Genomic DNA, 25711 nt, shown 5'->3' with positions numbered 1-25711 from the left:
TAAGAAAAGCGGAAGACCTCGTACTGTCAACACTCGCCGGACTCGTGGCATCATCAAGAAGAGAATCACACGAAATGATGCGGTCAGCATGAACCAAATGGCTTCATCGCTCGGAATCTCAAGACAATCGGTTCAATCCATTGTGAAAAAGGACTTGGGTCTGAACAGTTATCGGCTCCTTCGTGGCCAATACCTCACAGAACAGTCCAAGAAGAATCGGCTCGAAAAAGCGAAAAAGTTGCTCGACGCACTCAAGGTGCGCCGCCTCTCTGAAGTCATTTGGACTGATGAGAAAATTTTTCGGTTGAGCCGCTTCCGAACCGACAGAATGCTCGGCAATTGTTGTCAAAGGACGAAGCAAAGTCCCCAAAACGTCGTCTGGCCTACAAGAGACTTTTTCCAAAGTCAGTGATGGTGTGGGCTGGATTGACGTCGGAAGGTAAAGTCCCATTGGTTTTCATTGATAGAAATGTGAAAATCAACTCGGATGTGTACCAAAAGTTGGTGTTGATGGATGTTTTACGTCCGTGGGTCACTAGCCACTTTGGCCAGCAACCCTTCATTCTTCAACAAGATTGGGCCCCGTCCCATGGCTCGAAATCCACGAAAGCTGTTCTCGACGCTCATTTCCCTGGCTACTGGGGCAAGGACATGTGGCCCGCTTCCTCGCCCGATCTGAATCCACTCGACTTTTCCGTTTGGGGATATTTGGAGGAAAAGGTGATGGCTCGATCGCACCCAAATGTGGATTCACTGAAGGCCGCTTTGCTCAAAGCATGGGATGATCTTGACGATGACTACCTCCGGCGCACCGTCGCTTCTGTTCCAGCTCGTTTGAAGGCGTGCATCAAGGCCGAAGGCTCAAACTTCGAATATCTCCTCTGATATCTTTTCTATTACTATCATTTGTTGAAAAAATAAATCTGGTTCTTTTGTTGAAACTCCATTTTTGAAAATACAACAAAAAACAAGTGTCTCAATACTTTTCAGCCACCCTGTAGTGAACTACAGTAACCTTATTTTTTCCATTTCCTTAAAAGTCCAATTTTTCTAAAATTCTATTTTTTTACATTTTGAATTTTCATAATTTTCATATTTTTGGTATTTTCGATTTTCCCTCAATTTTTTCAGATTTTCTAAAAATGCGAAAATTTTTCTTTTGTAATTTTCAACAATACGAAAATAGGGGAAAAAAAAACTTTTTCTGAAAAACCAAAAAAATTCTAAAGATTGAACGACTACAATACGGAATAGTACCATCTTTAGAATTCTTTGAATTTTCAAAATTTTCGGATTTTTTCAATTTTTGATTTGTTGAATTCTAGGGTTCCCAGAATTCTAATTTTTTCGACTTTTTTGATTTTCAGAATTTTCAGAATTGTGGATTTTCGATTGTCCCAAGTTAAAAAAAACCAAAAAATTTCGATTTTTCAAAACTTTGTATTCAGAATCTGAATATTTGGGATAACAACGAAAAAAATAAGGGGATAAAATCCAACAAAAAAAGGGGTAACGAACAAAAATGAATAAGAGAAAAAAGTAACAATTTGAATAACTAGAATTTTCAACAAATAAAAAAAATGGAGAAGAAATTTAAGATCCACTCCAGAATGTCTCTCCAAACTTGTGTTGAAGCGAGTTGATGACTTTTTGGCACTGTGCTTCCACTTGCTTGTTCTCGTCTGGAAAAGAATGAAATTAAGGCTGAGCAATTTAGAATTTTGGGGTCTAAGGGATCCAGAAATGGAGGGTCTAGGCTTAAAATTAAGGCTGCGAGCAATCGAAATTCATTTTCAGCTGGTCTAGAAAGCTCGAAAAGCTATAAATGAGCCTTAAAGCCATCCTCAAGGTACCATAGCGAAAAATACAGTAACCTAAAAATACCCACCTTCAATCAACTCATTCAAGAATGGCAACAGAATCGAAAGATGCGGCTGCACACCATCTCCAATCTCCTTGATGAGCAAATCCAGAACAATGAGTGTACGGTAGCGGATCTTTGGACGAGAGTCACGAGTCTTGAGCATAATCTTGTTGAGCAGTTCTGGGAAGTTGTCCGGATCAGCATTTCCAATACGGTAGATGGCTGCGACCAAATGGTCCGAGCATCGTTTCTCGTGTCCTTCCACCTTCGTGTTGACCAGTTCGTCGACAATCACATCGGAGACCAGTTGGCAGCGGTCACTGAAAATTCTTGGTGTTGATGGATGTGACACAGTAATCCTAGTGTTGCTACTGTAATCCTAAAGTAGCCTACAGTAATCCTATAGTATTCCTACAGTAATATTACAGTAACATTACAGTAGTCCTACAGTGATGCAAAATAATCTACAGTAACTTCAAGTATCCTACAGTAATCCATCCTTAAAATTGGAATATTGCTCAGCTTTCCAGATTCCTTGAATTTCCATTTTTCCCGATTGTCGAAATATCCAACTTTCTTCAAATTTTGAATTTTCCTAGTTTTCAGAATTGCAGAGTTTCAAAAATCGTTACTTTTTCTAATTATTATATTTCTGGATTACTACAGTAACAATATTCCTACAGTAACCTAATGTACAGTAATACAACCTACAAGAATCGTGTCTACAGTAATCTTAACTACGGTATCCTATAATTACCTATGTACAGTAATCCTTCCTAATAACCTACGCTACAGTAAGCATATAGTAACCCAAAAACCTACAGTACACCTACAATAGCCCTACAGTAACCCACAGTAATTCTTCTTACGGCACCTTCTACAGTAATTCTAAACACAGTAATCCTCAAGACACCTACAGTAAACCTAGATGTTTTCTGGATTTCTCTGAATTCAAATTTTCAGAAAAAGCCAAAAAAAAAACGGACAGTTTTCGATCTTCCTACGACACCTACTACATTAGTCCTAAAGTAGCGTACAGACCAAAAACTCACATCGTAAAGAAGTCCCTATGCCTTGCCGCATTCGAAATCACATCAATCGCCAGAGTCAACGCCAAATCGGTCTCCAACGCTTCGATAGATCCACGTTTTCCACTCAACAACAGCTCCTCGGCTCCCAACAACGTGGCATTGCACCTCTTCAGAACGGACACAGCAACCTCGAGAATGCGTCCGAAATATGGTAGAGCCAGTGAGTTGAACGAGGTGTAGAGATCGTTGGCAAAGTGAAGAAGGGATACGAGACGCAGACGAGAGGCGAGATCAGCCTTGGATTCGAGGCCTGGCTCCGCCCACGCGACAAGCTCATTGACGACGGGACGGAATTCCACTTCGGACAGGATGCTTGCGATGGAGACGACGAAGTTGAAGACGGTGTGCTCCAGTTTTTCAACGTTTTCGAATTGCTGAAATTTTGGAAGATAGACGTGGTTCTAGATGATTTAATGGAAGCTTCGTAAGGTCTAGAATCTGGAGCTCCAGCATCGGAAGCTAAAGGATCATAAGCTACAGAACTGGAAATTCCAGAAGTTCCAGGAGCTCCAGAATCGGAAGCTCAAGAATCGGAAGCTCCAGAATCGGAAGCTTCAGAATCCTAAGCTTCAAAATCTCCAGAATCGTAAGCTTCAGAATCCTAAGCTTCAAAAGCTCCAGTATAGGGAGCTCTAGAATCTTCAGAACCAGAAGCTTCAGAATTGCAAGTTCCAGAATCATAACCTCCGGAATCGGAAACTACAGAAGCTACAGAAGTCACAGGAGCTCCAGAATCGGAAGATCCAGAATCGGGATCTCCAGAACAGGAAGCTTCAGAATCTTCAGAATCAGGAATTCCAGGATCGGAAGCTCCAGAGGCTCCAAAAGCTTAAAAATTGGAAGCTTCAGATTCCGGAGCTCCAGAAGCTGCATAATCGAAATCTCCAGAATCGAAACCTCTAGAATCGGAAGCTCCAGAATCACAAGCTGCAAAACCCAAAGCTTCAGAAGCTCCAGAATCGGAAGCTTCAGAATCAGAAGATCCAGAATCGGAAGCTCCAGAATTGGAAGCTCCAGAAGCTCCAATATCGGAATCCTAAGATTGGGAAGCTCAAGAATTCGAGGCTCCAGAAGCCCCAGAATCCGGAGCTCCAGAATCGAAAGCATCAGAATTGAAAGTTCCAGAAGCTCCATAATTCCCTTAATCGGAAGCAACAGAAGCTCTAGAAGCTCCAGTAGCTCCAGAATCGGAAGATCCCGATGATCCAGAACTCGAAGCTCCAGGATCGGAAGCCTGAGATTGAGAAGCTCAAGAATCCGAGGCTCCAGAAGCTTCAGAATCCGAAGCTCCAGAATCGAAAGCATCAGAATTGAAAGTTCCAGAAGCTCCATAATTCCCTTAATCGGAAGCAACAGAAGCTCTAGAAGCTCCAGTAGCTCCAGAATCGGAAGATCCCGATGATCCAGAACTCGAAGCTCCAGGATCGGAAGCCTGAGATTGAGAAGCTCAAGAATCCGAGGCTCCAGAAGCTTCAGAATCCGAAGCTCCAGGATCGGAAGATCCAGAATTATAAGTTTCATAAGCTTCAGAATCGACAGCTTCAGATCCCTCAGATTCCCTAAAAATGCTACAAATCTCACCTCGGCTTGTCTCTGCTGACTTCTGAATTCCAATGACGGCGTAATGATGTCGGCGACGAACGTGTGACGAAGTTGTACGACAGCCTTGCGAAGAGCGTCGGGCTTCTGTTGGTGTTGGGTCTCGATGAATCCGGAGAGCAGGTTGAACAGAGCGCACAGGGCTTTCTGGAATTTTCAGATTTTCAGGATTTGGATCATTTTAAGCCATTTTAGATCCTTTCTGAGCCATTTTTAAGATACTTTTTTAGCTATCTTGGCCATGTTTGGACCGCTATTAGGCCATTTTTACCGTCTTGTAGCCATTTTGACTATTTTGGACCGTTTTAGAGCCATTTTGGTCCGCTTTAGAGCGATTTTGACCACCTACCTTTTCCGATTTCAACTCTCCAACGGCCTTGACAATATGAGCTGGCAAAACTCTCATCTCAATCGACAATAGAGATCGTCGGATGCACGATAGCCGACGATGAATGCCGGATTTGCTTCCGAAGCCGCTGGTTTGTGATCCACCGTCGTATTGGAAGGCGTTGCTTGATGAGCTGGGTTGATTAAGGCTGAGCAATTCAGATGGATCTCCAAATCGAGAAATGAGACGGCAATAACGGATGACAACGTCGCCGGTGGATTCGACGACGAACGATGCGAACTGGTCGAAGACGCGTTGGATGCATGTCAGAGAGCAGATCTGGAATTTTGGGGTTTTTTGGACTTTCAGCGATTTCAGCAAGTTTTGGATCACCGTTTTTTTGGGTTTCAGTCAAAATTTCATTGACTTTTCGAGAAAAAAGGACAACTTTCAGACAAATTTTATGCCGAAATTTCCAAATTTCAACCTTAAAATTGAACAAAAATAAAAATGTTCGGTGTCTTTTTTCAGCTATTTTCTAGCAAATTTTGGCTGAAAAGCCAGTTTTTAAAAGGGATTTTTCATGATTTTTTTCGATTTTGGCCATTTTTAGAATCGATTTCCAGCCAAATTTCAGCAATTTTCAAGCTATTTCGAGTCATTTTTAATCAATTTTTAGATATTTCCAGCAAATTTTATTCGACTTTTTCAATTTTTGACCGATTTTCAGCCGAATTTCAGCTATTTTTTATTTGATTTGCAGCCAATATTCAGCCATTTTTTCAAAGATTTTCAGCCAAATTTCAGTCAATTTTTCTAGATTCTCGGTCATTTTTAAATCAGATTCTAGCAAGATTTTTATAGTTTTTTCGACTGATTTTCAGTCAAATTTCAGTTATTTTTCACTAAATTTTCAGACAAATTTCAGCCAAAACTCACCAACAACGTATCACTGCCAAACTTGTTGCCTCCCAAAGATTGCTGTCGAATTCGGTGTCCTCGATTGGCTCTTCCAGCACCTCCTGCAACCGATCCTCCTGGCGAAGGAGCACTCGAATCGAATTGCGACGACTTTGAGAATTTCTGAATACACTCCTGAACGGTAGCGAGGCACGTCTTCAGAAGACTAGAAGCATGATGAATCGTTGATCTCATATTATGCGATCGAATCATTTCTCCAGCAAGCAGGAGCACATTTCCAGTAAGATTCTCATCGAGTTTCTGATACTGTGAGACAATGGAGACGCAGCGTTGCATAGTGTCAGCAAGAACCAACGATTCCGATTGAGATGGAAGATTCTTAGCGATAAGCTTCAAGGTGAACGCTGAATTCTGACACATTCTCATCTTCTCCTCGCTCTTTGTCTCAGCAACAATGAATTTGTTTAGAGCCTGTGCTAGAGTGATAAGCTCCTTCTCGTTGATTCCACTATCACTGAACAGGTATCCATCGTGTCCTAGCTTGATGTTGGCCAGCTGCAGAACCTTCTCACACATCTTATAGCTCAGCTTCTTCTCATTGACGCATTCTTGAAGCACATCAGCGATCAATCTCGCCGCCACTCCTCCTGGCAACAAGTGTCTTAGCTTTTCAGAAACGATTTCTGTTTTTGAAGCGAATGCCACCCAATATCTCTGAGCTTGAGGATCCGAGCCATCCTGAGCATTGGCTTCCTTGTTAGCGAATTCATCCAACTCCACGGAGCACTCAATTAGTCGCTTGCCAAGTGGCAACGCATTCTTCAACAGCTCCTCATCATCGTACGCTGCCAATCGCTCGATCAGCACTCGATTCGAGAAGATTCTGGCGATCAGCGTGACGACTACATAACGGAAGTGACGGATTCGTGGAAGCGTTTGGGCGGTTCTGTCAAAGATCATCGTATCCAAATCCTTCTTGGTGATTGTGGATTTTGGAGTTGTTGGGGCTTTGTCGCCTCCAAGACGACGCACGTATTCACACATTTCCAGCACGCTAGAGAGCTGAAAATTTGGAAAATTTGAATTTTTGCTCAAGAATTGATTTTTCAGATGGTCCTGGACCATTTTTCAGGTATTTTAAGTACGGAAATTTAATTTTCTGGCGTTTTTAGAGCTTTCTGGAGCCGTTCTGGAGCCAAATTTCAGGTATTTAGGGTCCAATCTCCCCTCTCCGCCGTCCCCAAAACCAACCTGCTCGAATGGATTCAGCGCACTTAGCAACTCAATCGCCAAGTCATCATAGGCCTCTTGGTCCGACCCCTTCTTCAACGCCTCCTGTGCTCCCGCATCCGTAGATCGTTGCCAGCGAGCGCAGAAGCTCGAGACCAGCACCAGGACTACGGTAGACGCATTCTCAGATCCCACTGCTCTCGCGATAGCCTGAGCAATCCGAGCACGACGATGAGCTGGAATATCAACAGCGCTGGCTGCGAACAGACGAGCCAGTTCGATGAGTTTCTCGGTTTGTTGCTGTTTGGTGAGCACGACTTGTCCTAAAGCTCCTCCTGAGTTGATAATCGTTGCGAAGAGGGATTCGACGGTTTTCTCAACGATAGTGAGGGTCAACTCGTTGTCCTTTCTGAGCATTCCATTTCCCATGAAAGTGAACACAGACATCACATGTTTGACGACAGAGTTCGGGGTATGCTTAGCGGCTGCCACAATTAAACGAAGGCAGTCACGAAGGAGATGATGGTTATGGGTGGATCTCATTGTCTCGATCACACAATCCATATCCACTTCTGACGAGCCGATTTTGGTCTTTCCTGGGTGCTCCAAGATCTTTCGAATGGCATTTACAGCGAGATGTTGTTGATAGGATGAGCTCTCGGCGTCGGATCGAGAGTTGGTTCTGGAAGAAACATTATTTTGTTTGGTAGGAATTTTTGGAGAATTTCGTGAGCTGAACTGGCTCAAAATAAGCTTAAAAGGTCCAAAATAGGCTTTAATGTGGCTAAAAATAATCCAAAATAGCCTAAAAATTGGTCCAAAGCAGGCTGAAAATAGTCTGAAATCGGTAAAAAGATGGCTAAAATATAATCTAAAAAATGGCTTAAAATGGTCCATAATAAGCATAAAATGGCTTCAAAATGGTTTCAAAATGACTAAAAAGGCTTAAAAAGGTCAAAAAAAGCTAGAAAAAGGTCAAAAAAAGCTAGAAAAATAAGCTAGAAATGGTGAAAAAAAAGATATATTGGCTGATTTCGAAATATCAAAACTCTGCCAGGTCCATTTTCAACGGGTTTAAACGATTTCTAGGCTGTTTTAGGTTTTTTTAGGCATTTTCAGGTCACTTTTAGGACATCTTCGAGAAAAAAAGTCCCCTAAAACTCACTGCTTAACAATGCCGAAAATCGCTGCCAACACCTTATCACTCGATGGAATCACTTGACGAGCGTTCAACAAATCCAGCACAAACACAACGCGCCCGTTGAAGTCGTCCCAGGATTCATCGTTTCCGAACGTCTTCTCAACGACGTTCTTCTTCGTTGCTGCTGGGCCTTTGGCACGTTTTGGAGCCGTCTCAGCGGCGTCGTCGAATTTCGTTAGGAGGCTCGTGATGAATTGTGGCGAGAGATTGGCCTGGAAGTAAAAAAAACCTCATGGATATGAGATTCAAGAATTAGGCCAATTTTAGGTTCTTCGAGGCTTGGTAGGTCTATTTTGAAGAACTTTAGATCATTCTAGGTATGTTTTTGGCCTTTTTTGGGTCAATTTCAGCCATTTTTCTGGGGTTTTTCCCTTTTTCCCGGGTTATTTTTGAACATTTTAGGGCTATTTTTAGCCTTTTTAGGTCAACTTTGACTTATTCTAGCTCATTTCTAGCCTTTTCTGGGTCATTTTTAGCATATTTCTGGTTCATATGCTCATTTAAATCTCAATTGCAATTCTAGGGGTTTCTCTTAGATTTTTGAGCTATTTTAGCTTAATTTTCAGGCCAATTTCAGGTTCTTCCAGGCCTAGCAAGCCTATTTTTGGGGGTTTAGGTCATTTTAGCTCTATTTTTGGCAGTTACTGGGTCATTTTTTGCAATTTTCTATACTTTTTTGTGCCATTTTTAGGTCTGCTTTTAACCTATTTTAGGGTCAATTTTGGTCAATTTTCAGCCAATTCCCGGCTATTTTTAGGGTAATTTTCGACTTATTTCAAAGAAATTCAAAACCCACCCCAGCCAGTGCCGCTTTCACACTACTCGCATCCACATTTCCATTGCTTTTAACTTCTCCGTTTCCACAAATCTTGACAATCTCCACGACAAACTCCTCGACGTCATCTGCAACCTTCTTTCCGAAATATTTCTCTCCTCGCTGTGCCATTTCATTGAGTGCCCACTCGACTTTCTCCCATTTCTTCTGATGAATCCATTTGATTGCCTCTTTGATCGGATCGCCAGAGAAGACTTCGCGTTTTGAGAATTCTGAGTTGGCAGCTAGCTGGGCAGCTTTTTCCGTAGCTGTGAGAGGCTTATGAACCTTCTTGGGGACCTCTTCAACGTCTTCTGAAGCTGCTTCTGGAGCCACCTCTATGTATTCCGATGCCATCTGGACCACGTCTTCAAGTTCTATCTCCTTGACGATTCTCTTCAACGCCTTTTTATCCTTTTCCTTAAGCTCCTCGTAAATTTCATCGAATTGTTTTGCGAATCGAATTCCGATAGCTCGAATGTTCCCCTTCATTTTGTTCTTCTTGTCGATTAGATTTCCGGACATCGCCTCTTCGAGAATCAGCTTCAAGAACGCCTTCGCTTGCTCGGAAGTGAGAAGACTCGCATCGTCACTGGTCTCCAGAAGCACGTCAATTGCCAGTTGTTGCTCATCAGATTCAGAATCTCTTGACAACGCCACCAACTCTTTCCAGAGGATATTATAGAATTTAGAAGTATCTGTTCTCTCGGACAGATCTCTCAACGCCTTCCACATATCGATATCCTCATCGTGTCGTAGCAACTTTTTCAGAGTGTTCTTCGAGAGATTTTCCACGTTTTGCTGCTGAAAAACGACCATAAGGGTGTTAAGAGAAGCCGTTGAAGTGTCGGAGCGCATTTTGGTGATGAGCAATTTGCAGAGGGAGTTGAGGACGTCTTCTTTGAGTTTGACGGTTAGGACGAGTTGAGAGATCACAACCATTGCAGAGTAGCGGAACGATTTCATGGGGCTCTGGAAATAGGTATTTTTAGGCGATTTTCAGGCTGTTTTAGGTCATTTTTCAGCTATTTTAGAAGACTTTAGTGGAACATCTAGGGGTTTTTGAGCTAGTTTAGGCTAGTTTGGGTCAATTATAAAGATTTTCTAGGCTGTTTTAAATCAAAATTAGGTATTTTAGGCAGTTTTTTGGCTGGTTTAGGTCATTTTTGAGCTATTTTAGACAATTTTAATGAAATTTCTGAAATTTTTTGAGCAGAAAATCGAGGAATTTTAAGCTAGTTTAGGCTAGTCTAGATCATTTTCTTTAAACATTTCAGCTTACAAAATGAGATTTTAAAGAGAAGGCTCTAAACTTCGTTTTTGAGCTATCTTCGAACTATTTGGAGCCACATTTGAGGTGTTTTTGCTTCAAAATTAGCGCATTTTTCGGCTTTTTAGGCGATTTTAGACTATTTTTCAGCTATTTCCAAGCATTTTGTGCCTTTTCGGCGCTTTTTGCAAACATTTCTATGCTTTTTGAGCCGTTCTAGACATCAAAATGTTATGGGACCGTTTTCAGCCTGATTCGGGTTATTTTTCGACTTTTTCAAAAATCTAAAGACTCTTTTAGTATCTAAATCTATTACTGAAAGATTTTGAGCTTTTTCAGCAATTTTACCTTAATTCCATGCTCAATGAACGGGATCAACTTGGCCAACATCATCTCATCGACCTTCTCCGGGTCATTGAACATGCTCAACAGCAATTTGGCATGGAAATTAAACAGAGAGGGATGTTTGATCTCCAAATAATCACTTCCAACAATATCAACAGCCTTCTTGATATGATCAGTGATACAACTGATAATCGAGTGCTTGCTGGCAAGGGTGGCCTTAGAAATTGAGCTAAAAGGGATCGGAGTCTCGGATCTGAGGTATTGCTGCATGAATTGCCACTCTTTGGAGCGTGTCCAGTCGAAATCCAGGATTCTGAGGAGACGAGAATAGACTTTGGTCTCATGGAATGGGAGGAAAGTGAGCAGAAGGGTCTCAGCGTTGAAGGAATAGATCTGATAGGTGTGGACGAGGTATTCGAGAACTTGTTGGCACGCAAAGTGTTGGAGATAGGGAGAAAGTTCTAGGAGGAGCTTCTCGATTTGCTTGTTGAGCGACTCGTTGGCCTCTTTTTCGAGCATGGATCTGACAAAATCCACACGCTCGTCGGAAAACAAGTCGTTGGCAATCTCGGTATCGAAAATGGGATCGATTCGCTTCATTTGCTCAAGTCCAGCGACTCCTGGAATTTTCAAATTTTTGAAAAAATAAAAAAACCAAAAAAAGATTTAACCCACCAATTCGATGTGCGGTCTCATTTGTGAGCTTTCCAGCTTCCTTTCTATCAAAAAGCAACGATACATGACGCTTCTCGACGGTCAGATGACGTGCCGCCGATGTTCGCAGATTTTCTAACTGCGATGTCAAAGAAGTAGCCATTTTTCCGTGCTAACTAGTACCCAATGTTTGGAGAAATAACAGACAACAATTCTGGAAATTTTTTAGGTGAAGCATTCAAGAAAAAAGGATTTTTATAAGGTTTAAATGAAGAAAAACTAGGTGAAAAAAAATAAATCTTGCGAAGTCTGCAAACACGGTGCGGCTCACAATGCGTACTTTGCACCAAACCTTACACCACCTAGTTTTCTATCAATTTTTGCTTCTTTTCCCGCAGCTTTTGGGGCATTATTCAATGTGAAATAATTTTGACTTTTCAGGTAAAAAAGATGAAAATCAAAGTAATTTCTCGTAATCCAAACACCTATCAAAGGGAGACAGTCGATAAAAGGAATAAAAGTGGGGGTTTTGACTGAAAATTCGAAATTTCAATTAAAAAATTATTTTCAGTTGTCCGCAACTTCAACACACCGGCAGATCCGTTCCGTGCACAAACCGAGTACACTCGCGCGTTGAATGCCACAAAGCTCGAGCGAGTTTTCGCGAAACCGTTCGTCGCCAGTCTCGATGGACATGTTGATGGTGTTCAAGTGCTCGCAAAACATCCAAGTAGGGGTTTTCAGGGGAAAAAATGGATCTGAAACTCTAAAATCGATGAAAAACTCAAAATTTCAAGCTGAAAATGAGAAAAATCCATTAAGAAAATATTTTTCCCCAAATTCAAAATTCTTGAAAATCGATAAAACGATTCAAAAACATTCAAAATACCATTAGATAAATTTTAAAATTTCATTTTTCCAGACCGCCCATCTACGGTATTCTCTGGCGCCCGCGATGGCCAGGTAAAAATCTGGAATCTGGCGTCCCGTGAATGTCAAGCCACCCTAGACGCCCATCGTGGCCTCGTCAACGACATCTCAGTGGATAATAATAACGGAGAGAACTTCGTCACCGTCGGGCAGGATGCACAGTTAAAGTACTGGAAAATCAGCTCAGTGGTCGAGTCCCAACAGAAAACCCCCGCTCATTCGATTGCAATCGATGGAATCGTCTATGGAGTCTCCCATTTATCATTTTCATCCGATTTCGTCACTTGTGGAGAGGATATCAGTGTTTGGAAGCCGTTCCGAGAGACACCACTGCGAAGTTATAACCTTGGAACCGACACGATTCATGCGTGCCGAGCAAATCCGATTGAGGAGAATGTGATCGTTGGCTGTAGATCGGATCGATCGATTTTTGTGTTGGATACGAGACAGGATGTGCCTTTAAAGAAGGTTACTATGAAAATGAGGCCGAATAAAGTGTCGTGGAACCCAATGGAAGCCTATTCGTTCACGGTGGCTAGTGAGGATTTTAGGTGAGGTTTTGAGCTTGAAATCCGTAAATTAGGCCGGAAATTGCCCTGGAATTTCAAAATTTCGGCTTGAAAAACCGGGAAAATCTATCTAAAATTGACCTAATTGCCTCGAAATTCAATTTTTGATAATTTCCAAAGAAATAGAACCGAACCCCTAAAAACCCCTGAAAACTGAATTCGAACATCTAAAAATAAGATTCTTTGTCGAAAATTAGTTTTAATCCTTTCAAAAAACTAACCAAATAACATGGAAATTCGACTCAGGAACCCTAAAAATTGACTTAGAAGCTTCAAAAATACACTTTCGAAGCTTTTAAATCCGTCTGAAAATGCTGAAATTCGATTTTTGAGAGAAAAAACAGAGGTTTTAGTCGATTTTAAATCGTTAAAATCAATTTTAAAAGCGATTTTAGCATAAAAACCTAAAAGTGTGTTTTCCTTCCCTGAAATTAAATAAGTCCATATTTTAAACTCTGAAATTAGCTCAAACCCGTCGAAAACTGCCCTAGAACTATTAGAAATGTTCCTAAAACCTAGAATTGTGATCTAAAAATCTTTAAAATTGGCTTAGAAACCCCAAAAAACACACTATGAAGACTTTGAATTAGTTTGAAAAATCTGAAATTTGATTTTATAGAGAAAACAATGGTTGTTTAACCTTTAAAATCGATTTTTTTAGCTTGAAAACGGCTTTTTTTTCTTCCCTGAAATTAGATTTTTTTTCTTCCCTGAAATAGAAAAAAAGTCCAAGTTTTCAACTCTGAAATTAGCCCAAAATCCTTCAAAAACTGCTCAGGAACTGCTCAGAAATGCTCCTGAAACCTGCAAATTTGGCTCAAAAAACCCCAGAAAAATTGACTAAAAACTTCAAATTTGTCTGAAAACGCTGAAATTTATTTTTCAATAGAAAACAGGGTTTCTGGTCAATTTTCAACTTTTTGGTTCTAATTTTGAAGCGATTTCAGCTCAAAAACAGTGCTAGAAGTGTTATTTTCATGCCTGAATCTTCAAAATCCAGTGTAAAACCCTGAAAATTTAGCCCAAACCCCCTCAAAAACTGCTCTGGAACTCTTTAGAAATGCTCCAAAAAACTGCAAAGTTGGCTCAAAAAATCCCAAAAAAACATTTACAAAAAGCCCTCTTAAATACACCTAGAACCCCTTAAATTTGTCCGAAAAGGCTGAAATTCGATTTTCAAGAGAAATCAGGGGTTCTAGTCGATTTTTAACCTTTAAAATCAATATTTTGAAGCGATTTTAGCTGGAAAACTCTCCTAAAAGTGCGTTTTTTTTCTCTGAAACTGAAAAATCCGAATTTGAAACTCTGAAATTAGCCCAAAATCCTTTAAAAACTGCTCCGGAACTGCTCAAAAATGCTCCTAAAACCCTGAATGTTTAGCTTTAAAAACCCCACAAAAGTTGACGAAAAACTTCAAATTTGACTGAAAATGCTGAAATTCGATGTTATAGAGAAAACAGGGTTTTCGGTCAGTTTTCAACTCAAAAACAATGCTAGAAGTGCTATTTTCAGGCCTGATAATAAAAAAGTCAAACTTAAAACCTAAAAATTGCACTGGAACTGCTCAGAAAAGGTCCTAAAAACCTAAAAAATTAGCCGAAAACTCTTCAAAAATTGTCCTGAAACTTGAAATTTTGACACAAAAACCCAGAAGAAAAGACAAAAAATTCTTTAAAATACACTTGCACAGTCTTTGAATTTGTCTGAAATGGCTGAAATTTGATTGATTTTTCCGAGAAAGCAGGGTTTTTTTCGACGATTTTGAGACAGATTTAGACAGTTTTGGGTCCATTTTAAACGAATTTTCCACGAAATATTTCCACATTTTTTTCAGTCTCTACACATTCGACATGCGTTATATGGAGCATCCAGTACAGTCCCATCAAGGATTTACATCGGCCGTTTTGGATGTGGACTACTCGCCGACGGGACAGGAATTCGTTGCTGCTGGCTATGATAGATCGATTCGATTGTTCAAGGCGAGAGATATGACGAGCAGGTGAGCAATAAGAATGATTCAGGGATTTTGGAAGATTCAGAATTTTCGAAATTCCTAAAATCGGAAAATTTGAAGATCTTCAAAATCCTGAAATTCTACATTTAATCTGAGAATCGCATTAGAAACCACCAGACGGGAAATTCGTAAAAACCAGAAGTACAGTAACCCTGAGGGTCCTTTAACACTTCAGAATCCTAAAAATTCTGAATTTCGAAAATATGCAATTCTGAAGATTCAGGAATCGGAAAAGCTGGAAATCTAGAAATTTAGAAATTTGGGAATCTGAAAATCTAGGAATCTGAGGATCTAAGAATCTGAAAATTTTGGGAATCTAGAAATTCTGAAATTGGGAAACCTAGGATTTTAAAAAATTCAGTAATCCCGGATTACTTTAATCCGTAAATTGCGAAGTTCAGAAGTCTTGAAATCTGAACATCTAAAAATCTGAAATTTGGAAACCTGAAAAATTTGAAGCAGCAAAATTCTGAATTCCAGGAGCCCCGAAAATCTGAAAATCGAGAAATTTAAAAGATGAAAAATCGGTTAATTCTTGGAATCCTGGAAAATCCAAAAAGTTACACAATCCAGGAATCTTGGAAAACTAGAATCCTTGAAATCCTCAGAGTTTTCTGAATTTCTGCATTTCGAAATTTCTGAACTTTTGAATTTTTGAATTTTTAGAATTTTCGGACTTTTGAAATTTCAGAATTTTCAGACTTCTGAACTGAACGAACAGATACCCTAGGAATCTTAAAACTGAAGATCCATAGAAACCGCAGACTGGAAATTCTTAAAAACCAGAAGTACAGTAATCCTGAAAATCCTTAATCTTCTAAAACCTGAACTTTTTTAAACCGATAGATTTGTAGGGATTCTAGGAATCCTAAAAATCCCGGAATTTGAAAAAAAAATATATAATTCTGAAGATCCAGGAATCGGAATAGCTGGAAATTTAGAAATCTAGAAAGTTAAAAATCTGAAAATCTAGGAATCTAAGAATCTAAGAATATAAGGATTTAAGAATCGAAGGATCTAAGAATCTGAGAATCTAAGAATCCAAGAATCTAAGAATCTAAGAATCTAGGAGTCTGAATATCTAGGAATCTGAAAGTATAGAAATCTAAAAATCCCAAATTCTTTTCCAGAGACGTCTACTACACGAAACGAATGGCCTCCGTCCTATCCGTCCTCTGGTCGGCAGATTCGAAATTCGTGTTATCCGGATCCAACGAAATGAATATTCGCGTGTGGAAAGCGAACGCCGCAGAGAAGCTGGGACCATTGACAAAGCGAGAGAAACAAGCGTTTGCGTACAATGAAAAGCTCCGTGAGACGTACAAAAACCATCCGGACGTCAGACGAATCGCCAAGCATCGTAATGTGCCAAGACATATTTTCACGTTAGTTTTAAGGGATTTTTTGGCTGAAAATGAATGAAAATTGGACAATTTTGAAGGGTTTGGAGCCTGAAATGTGGTCGAAATTCGCGTTTTTCTAGCTGGAAATCTGAAAATACCCTATTTTAACTCAAAAATCTGAAAATTTTAAACTGAACATCTGGAATTTTTAAACTGAATTTTCGGAATTTTAGACTGAAACTGTGGAATTTAAGATTGAAAATCTGGAATTTTTATACTCAAAATCTGGAATTTTTAGACTGAAAATGAAGAATTTTAGACCGAAAATCTTGAATTTTCAGACTGAAAACCTGAATTTCAAAGCGGAAAATCTGGAATATCCTCGGAAATTGGATTTTAGAATTTTCGAAATTTTCGATGTTTATACTTTCAAAAAGCCTATTTTAAGCCAAATTTTAAGCTATTTACAGCCAAATTATATTCAAAAACTTCCAATTTTTTTCAGAGCCGCCAAAGAGCACAAACTCATCCGTGACGCCCGAGCTCGTCGTGATCTTCGCCGTGCCAAGGCTCAAGGACTCGACGAGGAGGAATCGTATCTGCCACAAACACAAAAAGTCATGTTGGGCGATGCGGAAATGTGAAGAGCTCTTTTTGGAAGATTTTTTGTTACTTGTTATCTCATTTTTTGTTGATTTTTCTTATCTTTTTGGTGTTCCTCCGATCGTTAAATGAGCCTTGAATGAAGGTTTTGATTCTAACAAGTTAAAACAGCAACAACAATAAAATCCAAAAAAAAAAACATAAAATCCGATTCCGAAATTTGACGAGACTCTAGACACAATGAAACAGAGCGTTACCGAGACTTGAAGAGACCGAGACACAACGAGACTCTAGAATTTAAAACTGACGAGAGTAGACGGTAACGAGACTTGATAAACTGACAAGACTAGACATGACGTCTCCGAGACTTAACGAGACTTGAAAACTGTAAATGCTCGAGACTTGGCGAGACAGAGACTCGAGGTTTGAGAACTGACGAGACATAGACTATAGACACGCCGATTTCAAGACCCAATCAATCCCGGTTCTTAGCAAGAAACATTAACGAGAACGAAACTTTAAAAGTTTCAAGACTCGAGACTCCCCGAGACTTTACGAGACTTGAGACTCAACCAGACTTTAACACTGTCAAGAGCAGGCAAGACCGAGGCATTACGAGAATTGGCGATAACGAAGCGAGACCGAGACCGAGAATTGACAAGACTTGAGAACTGTCGAGACTTCACAAAAAATGAAAACTGGCAAGATTAGAGGCTTGGCGAGAACGACCCACAACGAGACTCAAGACTTGACGAGAGTTGAGACTTTACAAGTCGGACACTCCACGAGACTTGAAAACTGGCAAGACTCGAAACTTGCCGAGCAGGAGACAAAACGAGACTGAGATTCGAGACTTCACAAGACTTCATTAGACTCCAGACTGCAGTCTCCGAGACTTAACGAGACTTGAAAATCGAAAATTGGCGAGAGTACACAAGACTCGAGACTTTACGAGACCAAGACTCAACGAGACCTGGGAATTAGCAAAACACAGCGGGGGGAATTCACAAGAGTTGAAAAACGGCAAAAATCGGGATTTGAAGAGTCCAAAACCCAACGTGACCGAGACCTGATGAGACTTGACGAGACCGAGGCTCCTCGAGGCTTAACGAGACTTTGACTCCAAAAATCTCGAGATTTAACGAGTCGGATATTAAACTAAAGTTAAGGCTTGACGAGACCGAGACTAGACGAGACCGTGACTTGGCGAGACCGAGACTTCACAAGATCAAGGCAACACCTACAAAACACAACATTCTGAAAATAAAACTTTTCGAAAATGCCATCCCTAAATACATCAAAAAAGAGAAAACAAAGTTTTTATTTTCGTATTTTCTAGTACCACTTCAGTTTGCCTTTACTGCCATTTCTCCTCCTCCAGTTACCTGGAAACGGGACGACGACTCGGCTCGCCAGGAGCATTCACAACAACTTTTTTCATTCTTATCCTTTTTTGGAAATTTCAAAGTTTCAAGCTTAGGAGATGTTGTTTCTATTCCTTCTGATTTTCATTGGAATTCTGATTTCTGCGAATTCTGGAGACCCCACTGTCACGTCATCAACTGAAAGTAAGGCAGAAGAGAGAATGATATAGAAGATTCTAGACAAATTGAAAAGTTGGAGACATTCCAGAAATTTCGAAAACGAGACTCAACGAGACTCGAGTAGTGAAGAGTCCGAGACTCAACGAGACTAGAGTATTGAGGAGTCCGAGACTCAACGAGATTCGAGTAGTGAAAAGTCCGAGACTCAACGAGACTCGAGTATTGAAAAGTCCGAGACTCAACGAGACTCGAGTATCAAAAAGTCCGAGACTCAACGAGACTCGAGTATTAAAGAGTCCGAGACTCAACGAGACTCGAGTATTAAAGAGTCCGAGACTCAATGAGACTCGAGTATTGAAGAGACCTCAGGTTTGACGAGACTTAGCGAGTCCGAGACACAACGAGACTAGACGAGAAATAATATCATGACATCGGTCTCGTCCAGTCTCGTTAATTCTCGCCAAGTCTTGTTAAGTCTCGTTAAGTCTCGTCAAGTCTCGTTCAACCTTCTCAAGCTTTTTGAAATTTCTAAAATTCAGAACCCACTCCCAAAACCCCTCATTTCTTCTGGAATGTCTTTTGCATGAGAATCTTCTAGGCTTAAACGAGACTCAACCCTGAGGGGTCCGAGACTTAACAAGACTCGAGACTTGAAGTATTCGAGACCCATCGAGACTCAACGATACTCAAGACTTAACGAAACCTTATGTTTAACGAGAACTTGGCGAGACCGAGACTAGACAAGAAAAATTAGCTTGACCTCGGTCTCGTCCAGTCTCGTATAGTCTCGTCTTGTCCTGTCTAGTCTCTCAAGGACTCATAAGCATTTCAAAAGTTTTCACATTCCAAATTCTTCCAGAACCCACCACCCAAGACCCGGCATGTCTTCTGGAATGTCCCGATGGCTACCAAGTTGGAAAATCCAGTTGCTACATTATGTATCCACCAACCCGAGCCAATTCCTATCAGGCATCGCTCTCCCTCTGTATGTCAAAATCCAGACAAACTCTCGCGTCTCTCGAGAAGTTTCGAGAAGACATTCCAATGCTTCAGGTGAGGAGTAGCCTCAAAAAATAGCTAGAATTACAGTATTTTTCAGGCTTCCGCTTCTGAAACTTCAATCAATTGGATCTATGCAAATGGAATCGGGTCCCGGAAAGAGAGGTTCGACAAGAAAGCCGATGTATACAGTATCTTTGAGCAGTCCATTGTTCAGGCGCCGATTGTGCAAAGTGTTGGGATATCGGAGAAAAATTCCAATGTCTCAACGCTTTGTATAGTGCCAAGTGAGTTGGGAGGATGGACGAGACCAAGAGTTCTGACGAGTCTCATCAACTCTCGTCAAGTCTCGTCGGGTCTCGTTGGGCCTCATTGGGTCTCGTCTGGCCCGATCGGGTCTCGTTGGGTCTAGTTGAGTCTTGTTTGGTCTCGTTGGCCCTTTTTGAGGCTTATTGGGTCTCGTCGGGTCTCGTTGGGTCTCGTCGGGTCCCGAAAGCGATTCTAAGGGTCTAAACAGCAAAGAAATTAATCGAGAACTGGCGAGACCCACGAAAATTGTGAGTTTCAGGCGGGTTCTCAAGACGAGACCTGACGAGACTGGACGAGACGTGACGAGACTTGACGAAACTTGACAAGACGGAGACAATGTTTTTAGAAAATCTCGCTGAAGTTTTCACCAGGCTCGTCAGGTCTCGTTGAGTCTCGTCGGGTGCCATTGGGTCTCGTCAGGTCTTGTCAGGTCTCGCCATGTCCCGAGAGCGATTCTAAGGGTCTAAAGAGCGAAGAAATCGACTAAGACTTGCAAGACCAACGGAAATAGGGAGTCTCGTCTTTTCTCGTCGAGTCTCGTCAAATCTCGAGAGCGATAAAAGCAATCAAGACCTAACGAGACATGACGAGAACCAAACAAGAACTTTCTAGAATTCTGCGACACTCCAATCTGCGACATTGAACAAATCTTGCTGACCTACGAGTACAATCAGCTCTTCTCCTCTCCCGTGAAGACTCTAAAACCTAAAGAGACCACTTCCTTGACATGTATCCCAAAGAAACAGTCCATCGAAGTCACTTGTGGATCCCTAGGAAATATTTATCCAGAACCTTCCATGATTCAATGCCAAAGAACGAGTATCGAGGAAATTCAAGACCTTTCAAATCCCAAAAAGTTGTTTTCAAGCTGCTCGAAAGGGTTCCAAAGGGGCGTGGCTTCATGTGACCCAGTTCTCGAAGGTTCTGAGATCATTGGCTATCGATTCACTTGCAAACCGGGCTGGACCATGCCCACCTGTTGGTACACTACAGACACCTGCACATCAAACTACTGTAGTGAGAATGGAAAGTGTGTTAGTGAAGCTGGCGAGAGAAGATGCGAGTGTAAAATGGGATATGCTGGCGACAAATGCGAATGGAATCTTCGAGAAAAGTATGCGAAAGTTTGGACGTTCCCGGTGTTCACTGGAGCAATTATTGCTCTTGGCGGATTTGTAGTTCGAATTGTGAAGAGAGCGGTTGCTCTGGGACGGACTGAAGCAACGGATGAGGTTTGTTCTTGGGGGCCTAGAAACTCAAAGTTCGGCCATTATAGAATCCACAGAGCACTCATCAAATCCTTCGCTCGTATTGCATGTTCGTCGCTGGCATCTTGGTTCTCTTCTATTCGAATCCAGGGCTAACGAATATTACTCCGACGGCATGCAGATTCAATTTCATTGCGGTCCACTTTTGTTTCATGATGGGTTCGTCTGAAAATATGAAAATGAAAAAAAAACACATCGAAAACAAAAAGAATCAAGTTTCTAGGCCTCTTGGGAGCTGAGATGTAGCGATTTAAAGTTTCAGAGGTGAGAGACGCAGAGAAACGAGAGCCCTCTCGTTTCTCGGCGTCTCTAACCAACAAAACTTCTAAAGGCTATATTTCAGCTCCAAAACAAGGTAAAGAGTTGAAATTTAAACAGAAATATGTCAAATTCAGGGTGCAATATTCCCATGTAAATGTAACTTTGTGAAATTCCCAAAATATTAGAAATGGGAGCTCAAAAATAGGTTCTAGATTTCTTCTTGAAATATCTGAAAAAAAAAAGAAAGAAATCTTCTATTTTGGTCCAAAGATCAACTTTCTAGCCCGCCTAGAACTCGAGATTTAGCGCTTTGGATATTCGGAGGTGAGAGACGCAGACAGCAAGAGCACTCTCGTTGCCTGCGCCTCTCACCTTCATACTTTTAATGCGCTGTATCTCGTCTCAAAGTCAACCGATTTTCATAATTTTTAAAATGGTGTACGTTTGCTGCTCAGAGAGACGCGGGCAACGCGAGCACTCTCGTTTCTCTGCGTCTCCCTCTCTCCAAACTTCAAATCGTTGTATCTCAGCTCCCAGACGGCCTCGAACTCCGATTCTTTTCTCATAACACCTCAAATTCTTAGCTTTATCAATAGAGCACACTTTCAGCAATGGTTCAATGGCTCCTCGAGGCCTGGAATGTGAATCAAGTACTCCGATGTGTTCATCTGAATGAATGGGAGACAGATTGGAATGGAAAAAAGAGCTGGGGAGTGAGAATTGTTCCAAGAATGGTTGCATCGGTTCTCGTGGTGTCTGCGGCATTGCTCATCACGTTTCAAGCAGGATGGAATCAATTGGCCGCTCCATGGACTTGTGTTGGAACAGTTAGAGAGGATAATTTGTCGATTTGGATTCCAGTCATCGCTATGGTCATTATTGTGCTCCTGGCGGCTGGAGCAGTTTTCGAATCGAATTTGTTGATTAAATTGTGAGTTTGAGGGGAGTTCTCGAGACCGAGACTTGACAAGACTTGACGAGACCTGACGAAACCTTACGATACTTGACGAGACTTGACGGTTCTAAAAGTGAGTAGACAATCCAAGTCTTGTGGGGTCTCGTCGAGTCTCGGCGGGTCTCGTCAGGTCTCGTTGGTTCTAATAAAGTTTCACCGAGAACGAGACCGAGACTCCACAACCTCATTTTTTCAGCCGCCGCCCGCTTCTCGGCTACCGTATCGACCTGCGAATAGAACGACAGATGGGACACGAGGCGGGTCGTCAGGTGGAGAAATGTCGCCGGAATGAAATTCTCTGTATCTCTGGAATCTCTCTTTTAATTATTCTCTGGTTTCTGACAATTCTCTCTGCGGATTTTAAGGATGACGTAACGATTGGAAGGTGAGCAATGTTGATGGCCTAGGAATCCAAAATTTTGTGTTTCTAGGCCATCATCTATTAATTCATGTTTGGATAGTGTATGAGATCAACTACAGTAGTATAGAAAAACATGTTTTAGGTGGCCTAAAAAATTTCTGAATTCTAGGCCATCGTCAACCAAATTGTTTCCATACTTAGTGGCCTAGAAAGCCAAAAACTTGGAATTCTAGGCCATGGAATTTTTTCAGCCTAACTGTGATCATGGCCATCGTCTACTCGGTGTTCTCGTTCTATCAAGAAGCGGTGACGTGTCCAGAGGTTTGTCTGTTTCTGTCGACGACACCCGGACGGGTGTCGTCGAAAATTCAAAAATTTGAAATTTCACGTTTTTAAACTTTTTTTTCGAAAAACTTCTTGATCTAATTTTTTTAGGTCATGATCTAGTTATTCTAGGTCATGACCCAGATTTTTCTAGGTCATGACCTACTTTTTTCTAGGCCATGACCTAGTTTTTTCTAGGTCATGACCTACTTTTTTTATGTCATGACCTAAATTTTTCTAGGTCATGGCCTACTTTTTTCTAGGTCGTGACCTAATTTTTCTAGGTCATGATCTACTTTTTTCTAGGTCATGGCCTACTTTTTCTAGGTCATGACCTACTTTTTTCTAGGTCATGGCCTACTTTTTCTAGGTCATGACCTACTTTTTTCTAGGTCATGGCCTACTTTTTCTAGGTCATGACCTACTTTTTTATAGGTCATGACCTAAAAATATCCAATTATCCAGATGTCTTTAGGATCGCGCCATGTGGATAACCATTCTCCAACGTTATCTTCCCGCTCGTTTCGCGCCAAGCTACAACCCGGAAATCATGTGGACCGTTGATGAAGTTCGGGAAATGTATAAATTTTCGGAAAGGGAAAGAAAATTGAAGTATGAGCAATACGTGCCCCGGAATCAGTATTTGTACCTTCATCATCGTTGGGACCTTCGATTTAATGAGATTCTGGCAGAAACGCCTCAGATGACGATTAACGAAGCATTGGTGAAGGTGTTCTGTGAGGAGATGAATTTGTTGAAATGCAATAATGGAACTGGGAAGCAGATGGCTTATATACAGTAAGTATTGTGGGCATTTTTAAGTTCTACAGTATCCTTTTTGGTTTGTTTGAAGATGTTGATTTTGAAAGGTGGTATGCTCTTTTTAGCGACGTCTTCTTGGAAAACCAATATTAAACTATTTTCAAATTTTTTATCATTTTGTTCCGCTTTGTATGTTCTACAGTGTCCGAATTGAATTTTCTAAAAACTTCTATTGCGAAGCGAGTTACAGTACCCAGGACAAAACCATGAAATTTCGGTTTTTCTTGATGAAGTAGTCAACTTTGAAGTCCTACAAAAGTAATTCAGATTATTTCGATCTGTCTGAAATTTTGAAAATAAACTAAACGAAACCAGAACTTCAATTTTGTAATTGACAACTTTTTTCTAGCTACCCTAGTTTTGGAGATATGCGCCTTTAAAGTTGGCGCGCCCCTGCCGTCCGAGAAATAGGGGGAGAAGAAGCGCGTCAACTTTAAACAGGCATATTACAAAAACTACGGTAGCTGGAAAAAAAATTGTCGACTACAAAAATAAAGCTCCATTTTTGTTTAGTAACCTCTGAAACTTTCAGACAAATCTAAATATTCTGAATTGCTTTTGTTGGACTTCAAATTGACTATTTCCCTGTGAACAAAAACCAGAATTAGGTATATTCTTTTCCGATTACTGTAACTCGCTTCAAAATCAAAATTATCAAAAAAGCTAAAAAGGATACGGTAGAACTTGAGAAGCGCTACAAAATGATACCACATCTAGCTACAGTAGTTTTCGAGATATGCGTCTTTAAAGCTGGCGCGCCTCTTCTCCACCCATTTCTCAGGCCGCAAGAGAAGAGGCGAGCCAACTTTAAAGGCGCATAGCTCAAAAACTACGGTAGCTAGAAAAAAGCTGTCAACTAGAAAAACAAAGATCTAGTTCTGTTTATTATACTCGATAAGTTTCAGAGAAATCGATAAATTTCTAGACATTCAAAGTTGGCGAGAAGATTTAGTGACCGAAAAACCACTTGGCATTGCCTAGGCCACCGTTTTTTCTTCCAGGGACACCTATGCGGATTTCCTCTACACAATTCCGGACACGGACCCTCGAACCCTAAAAGGACGTATCCATGGCCGTCTCGAGTTGGTAACTCTCGCTGCCGATGCTCCAATTGGTGTGAAATTGGCAAAATTCTTCATTGTCCCCGGTTTCGACATTTTTGAACCGGAAATTCCGAATGAAGAAATTCGCGAGCTCAATCGGGAGGAACGACAGCGTCGACGTCTTCGGAATGAACGAATTCAAATGGAGAATTATCGAATTTTGAGAGAAGAGGCTCGCGAGCAAGCAACTTTTCTGAATTCGAGCATTCATTTCCGATATTTCGGAAACGAGGTTGTTCGTTGACTTTTTCTCAAAAAATTCTTATTTGGGGGCTTTTCTCTGTTAAAAATTAGTTTTTTTAGATTTTTTTTCATTCTGAAAGTGATTTCTTTCTCTATGTTGAAAGCGAATAAACTTTCTTGTTAACATATATTTTTATTTTTTAAATCGATTTTTATATTGTTTTTCTGGAAACATCACGATAGAATTCCAGAAAATAACCTGAAAATTCCTCAGTTTCAGCGTCTTACAATCAAAATTCAAACTTGGCGCCATACGAATGTTCACAACTCTCATCATTGCGTACCTAGGCATTTCACTTGACGCGCAAACCTGAAACCTATTTTTGATCGAATTTCAGCTATTTTCAGCGATTTTTAAGAAATTTTGAAGGATATAAAGCTGAATTTCAATCAAATTCTTCAAGTTTAGACTACAATTTTCAGCTGTTAAGTCTTTTTTTTCAGAAAATCGAGGAAAATTCGTCGAATTCAGAAAACTTTTCAAAAATCAAAAAAAGAGATAATTACTATAAATCATAATAAATCCTAAAAGTTATCCGAAATCTGGCAGATATTTCCCAAAAATTCTTAGAATTCCTCGTTGTTTTAGCATTTTCTGATCAAAATTCAAACTTCGCGCCGTTTCTAATGTTCACAAAAATTCTCCTTGCGTACAGTGCACTTATTCGACGAGCAAGCCTAAATCGTCATTTCATGGCTTTTTATGCGATTCTTCGTCAATTTTCAGCTATTTTCGAACAAGTTTT

The 25711-nt window shown here is 40.7% G+C and overlaps 3 protein-coding genes across 3 annotated transcripts; 2 read left to right on the top strand and 1 right to left on the bottom strand.

Annotated features, from left to right (window-relative positions):
* Nucleotides 1–1593: 1593 nt before the first annotated feature.
* On the bottom strand, nucleotides 1594–11480 carry Cbr-toe-1 (the record flags this gene model as incomplete). Its single annotated transcript, XM_045241801.1, has 13 exons — nucleotides 1594–1682; nucleotides 1889–2184; nucleotides 2917–3329; nucleotides 3439–3587; nucleotides 3665–3681; nucleotides 3899–4701; nucleotides 4904–5221; nucleotides 5822–6919; nucleotides 7055–7715; nucleotides 8199–8446; nucleotides 9031–10020; nucleotides 10667–11283; nucleotides 11339–11480. The coding sequence occupies 13 exons, from the start codon at nucleotides 11478–11480 to the stop codon at nucleotides 1594–1596; spliced, it is 5841 nt and encodes a 1946-aa protein (XP_045092462.1).
* A 287-nt stretch (nucleotides 11481–11767) lies between these two features.
* On the top strand, nucleotides 11768–16817 carry CBG03683 (the record flags this gene model as incomplete). The annotated part of the gene is made up of 9 exons (XM_045241800.1): nucleotides 11768–11837; nucleotides 11889–12047; nucleotides 12240–12798; nucleotides 13569–13609; nucleotides 13713–13762; nucleotides 13838–13896; nucleotides 14651–14815; nucleotides 15961–16215; nucleotides 16679–16817. 9 exons carry the CDS (start codon nucleotides 11768–11770, stop codon nucleotides 16815–16817), a joined length of 1497 nt encoding a protein of 498 aa, XP_045092461.1.
* Nucleotides 16818–18259: 1442 nt separating this feature from the next.
* On the top strand, nucleotides 18260–24966 carry CBG03682 (the record flags this gene model as incomplete). The annotated part of the gene is made up of 10 exons (XM_002629912.1): nucleotides 18260–18344; nucleotides 19180–19373; nucleotides 19420–19606; nucleotides 20241–20860; nucleotides 20905–21055; nucleotides 21767–22088; nucleotides 22309–22497; nucleotides 22725–22794; nucleotides 23273–23595; nucleotides 24621–24966. The coding sequence occupies 10 exons, from the start codon at nucleotides 18260–18262 to the stop codon at nucleotides 24964–24966; spliced, it is 2487 nt and encodes an 828-aa protein (XP_002629958.1).
* Nucleotides 24967–25711: the final 745 nt, after the last annotated feature.

This window comes from Caenorhabditis briggsae, assembly GCF_000004555.2.
Source record: "Caenorhabditis briggsae complete genome, chrII, whole genome shotgun sequence".
NCBI lineage: Eukaryota > Metazoa > Nematoda > Chromadorea > Rhabditida > Rhabditidae > Caenorhabditis > Caenorhabditis briggsae.
This window is presented reverse-complemented; position numbering and strand designations above follow the sequence as displayed.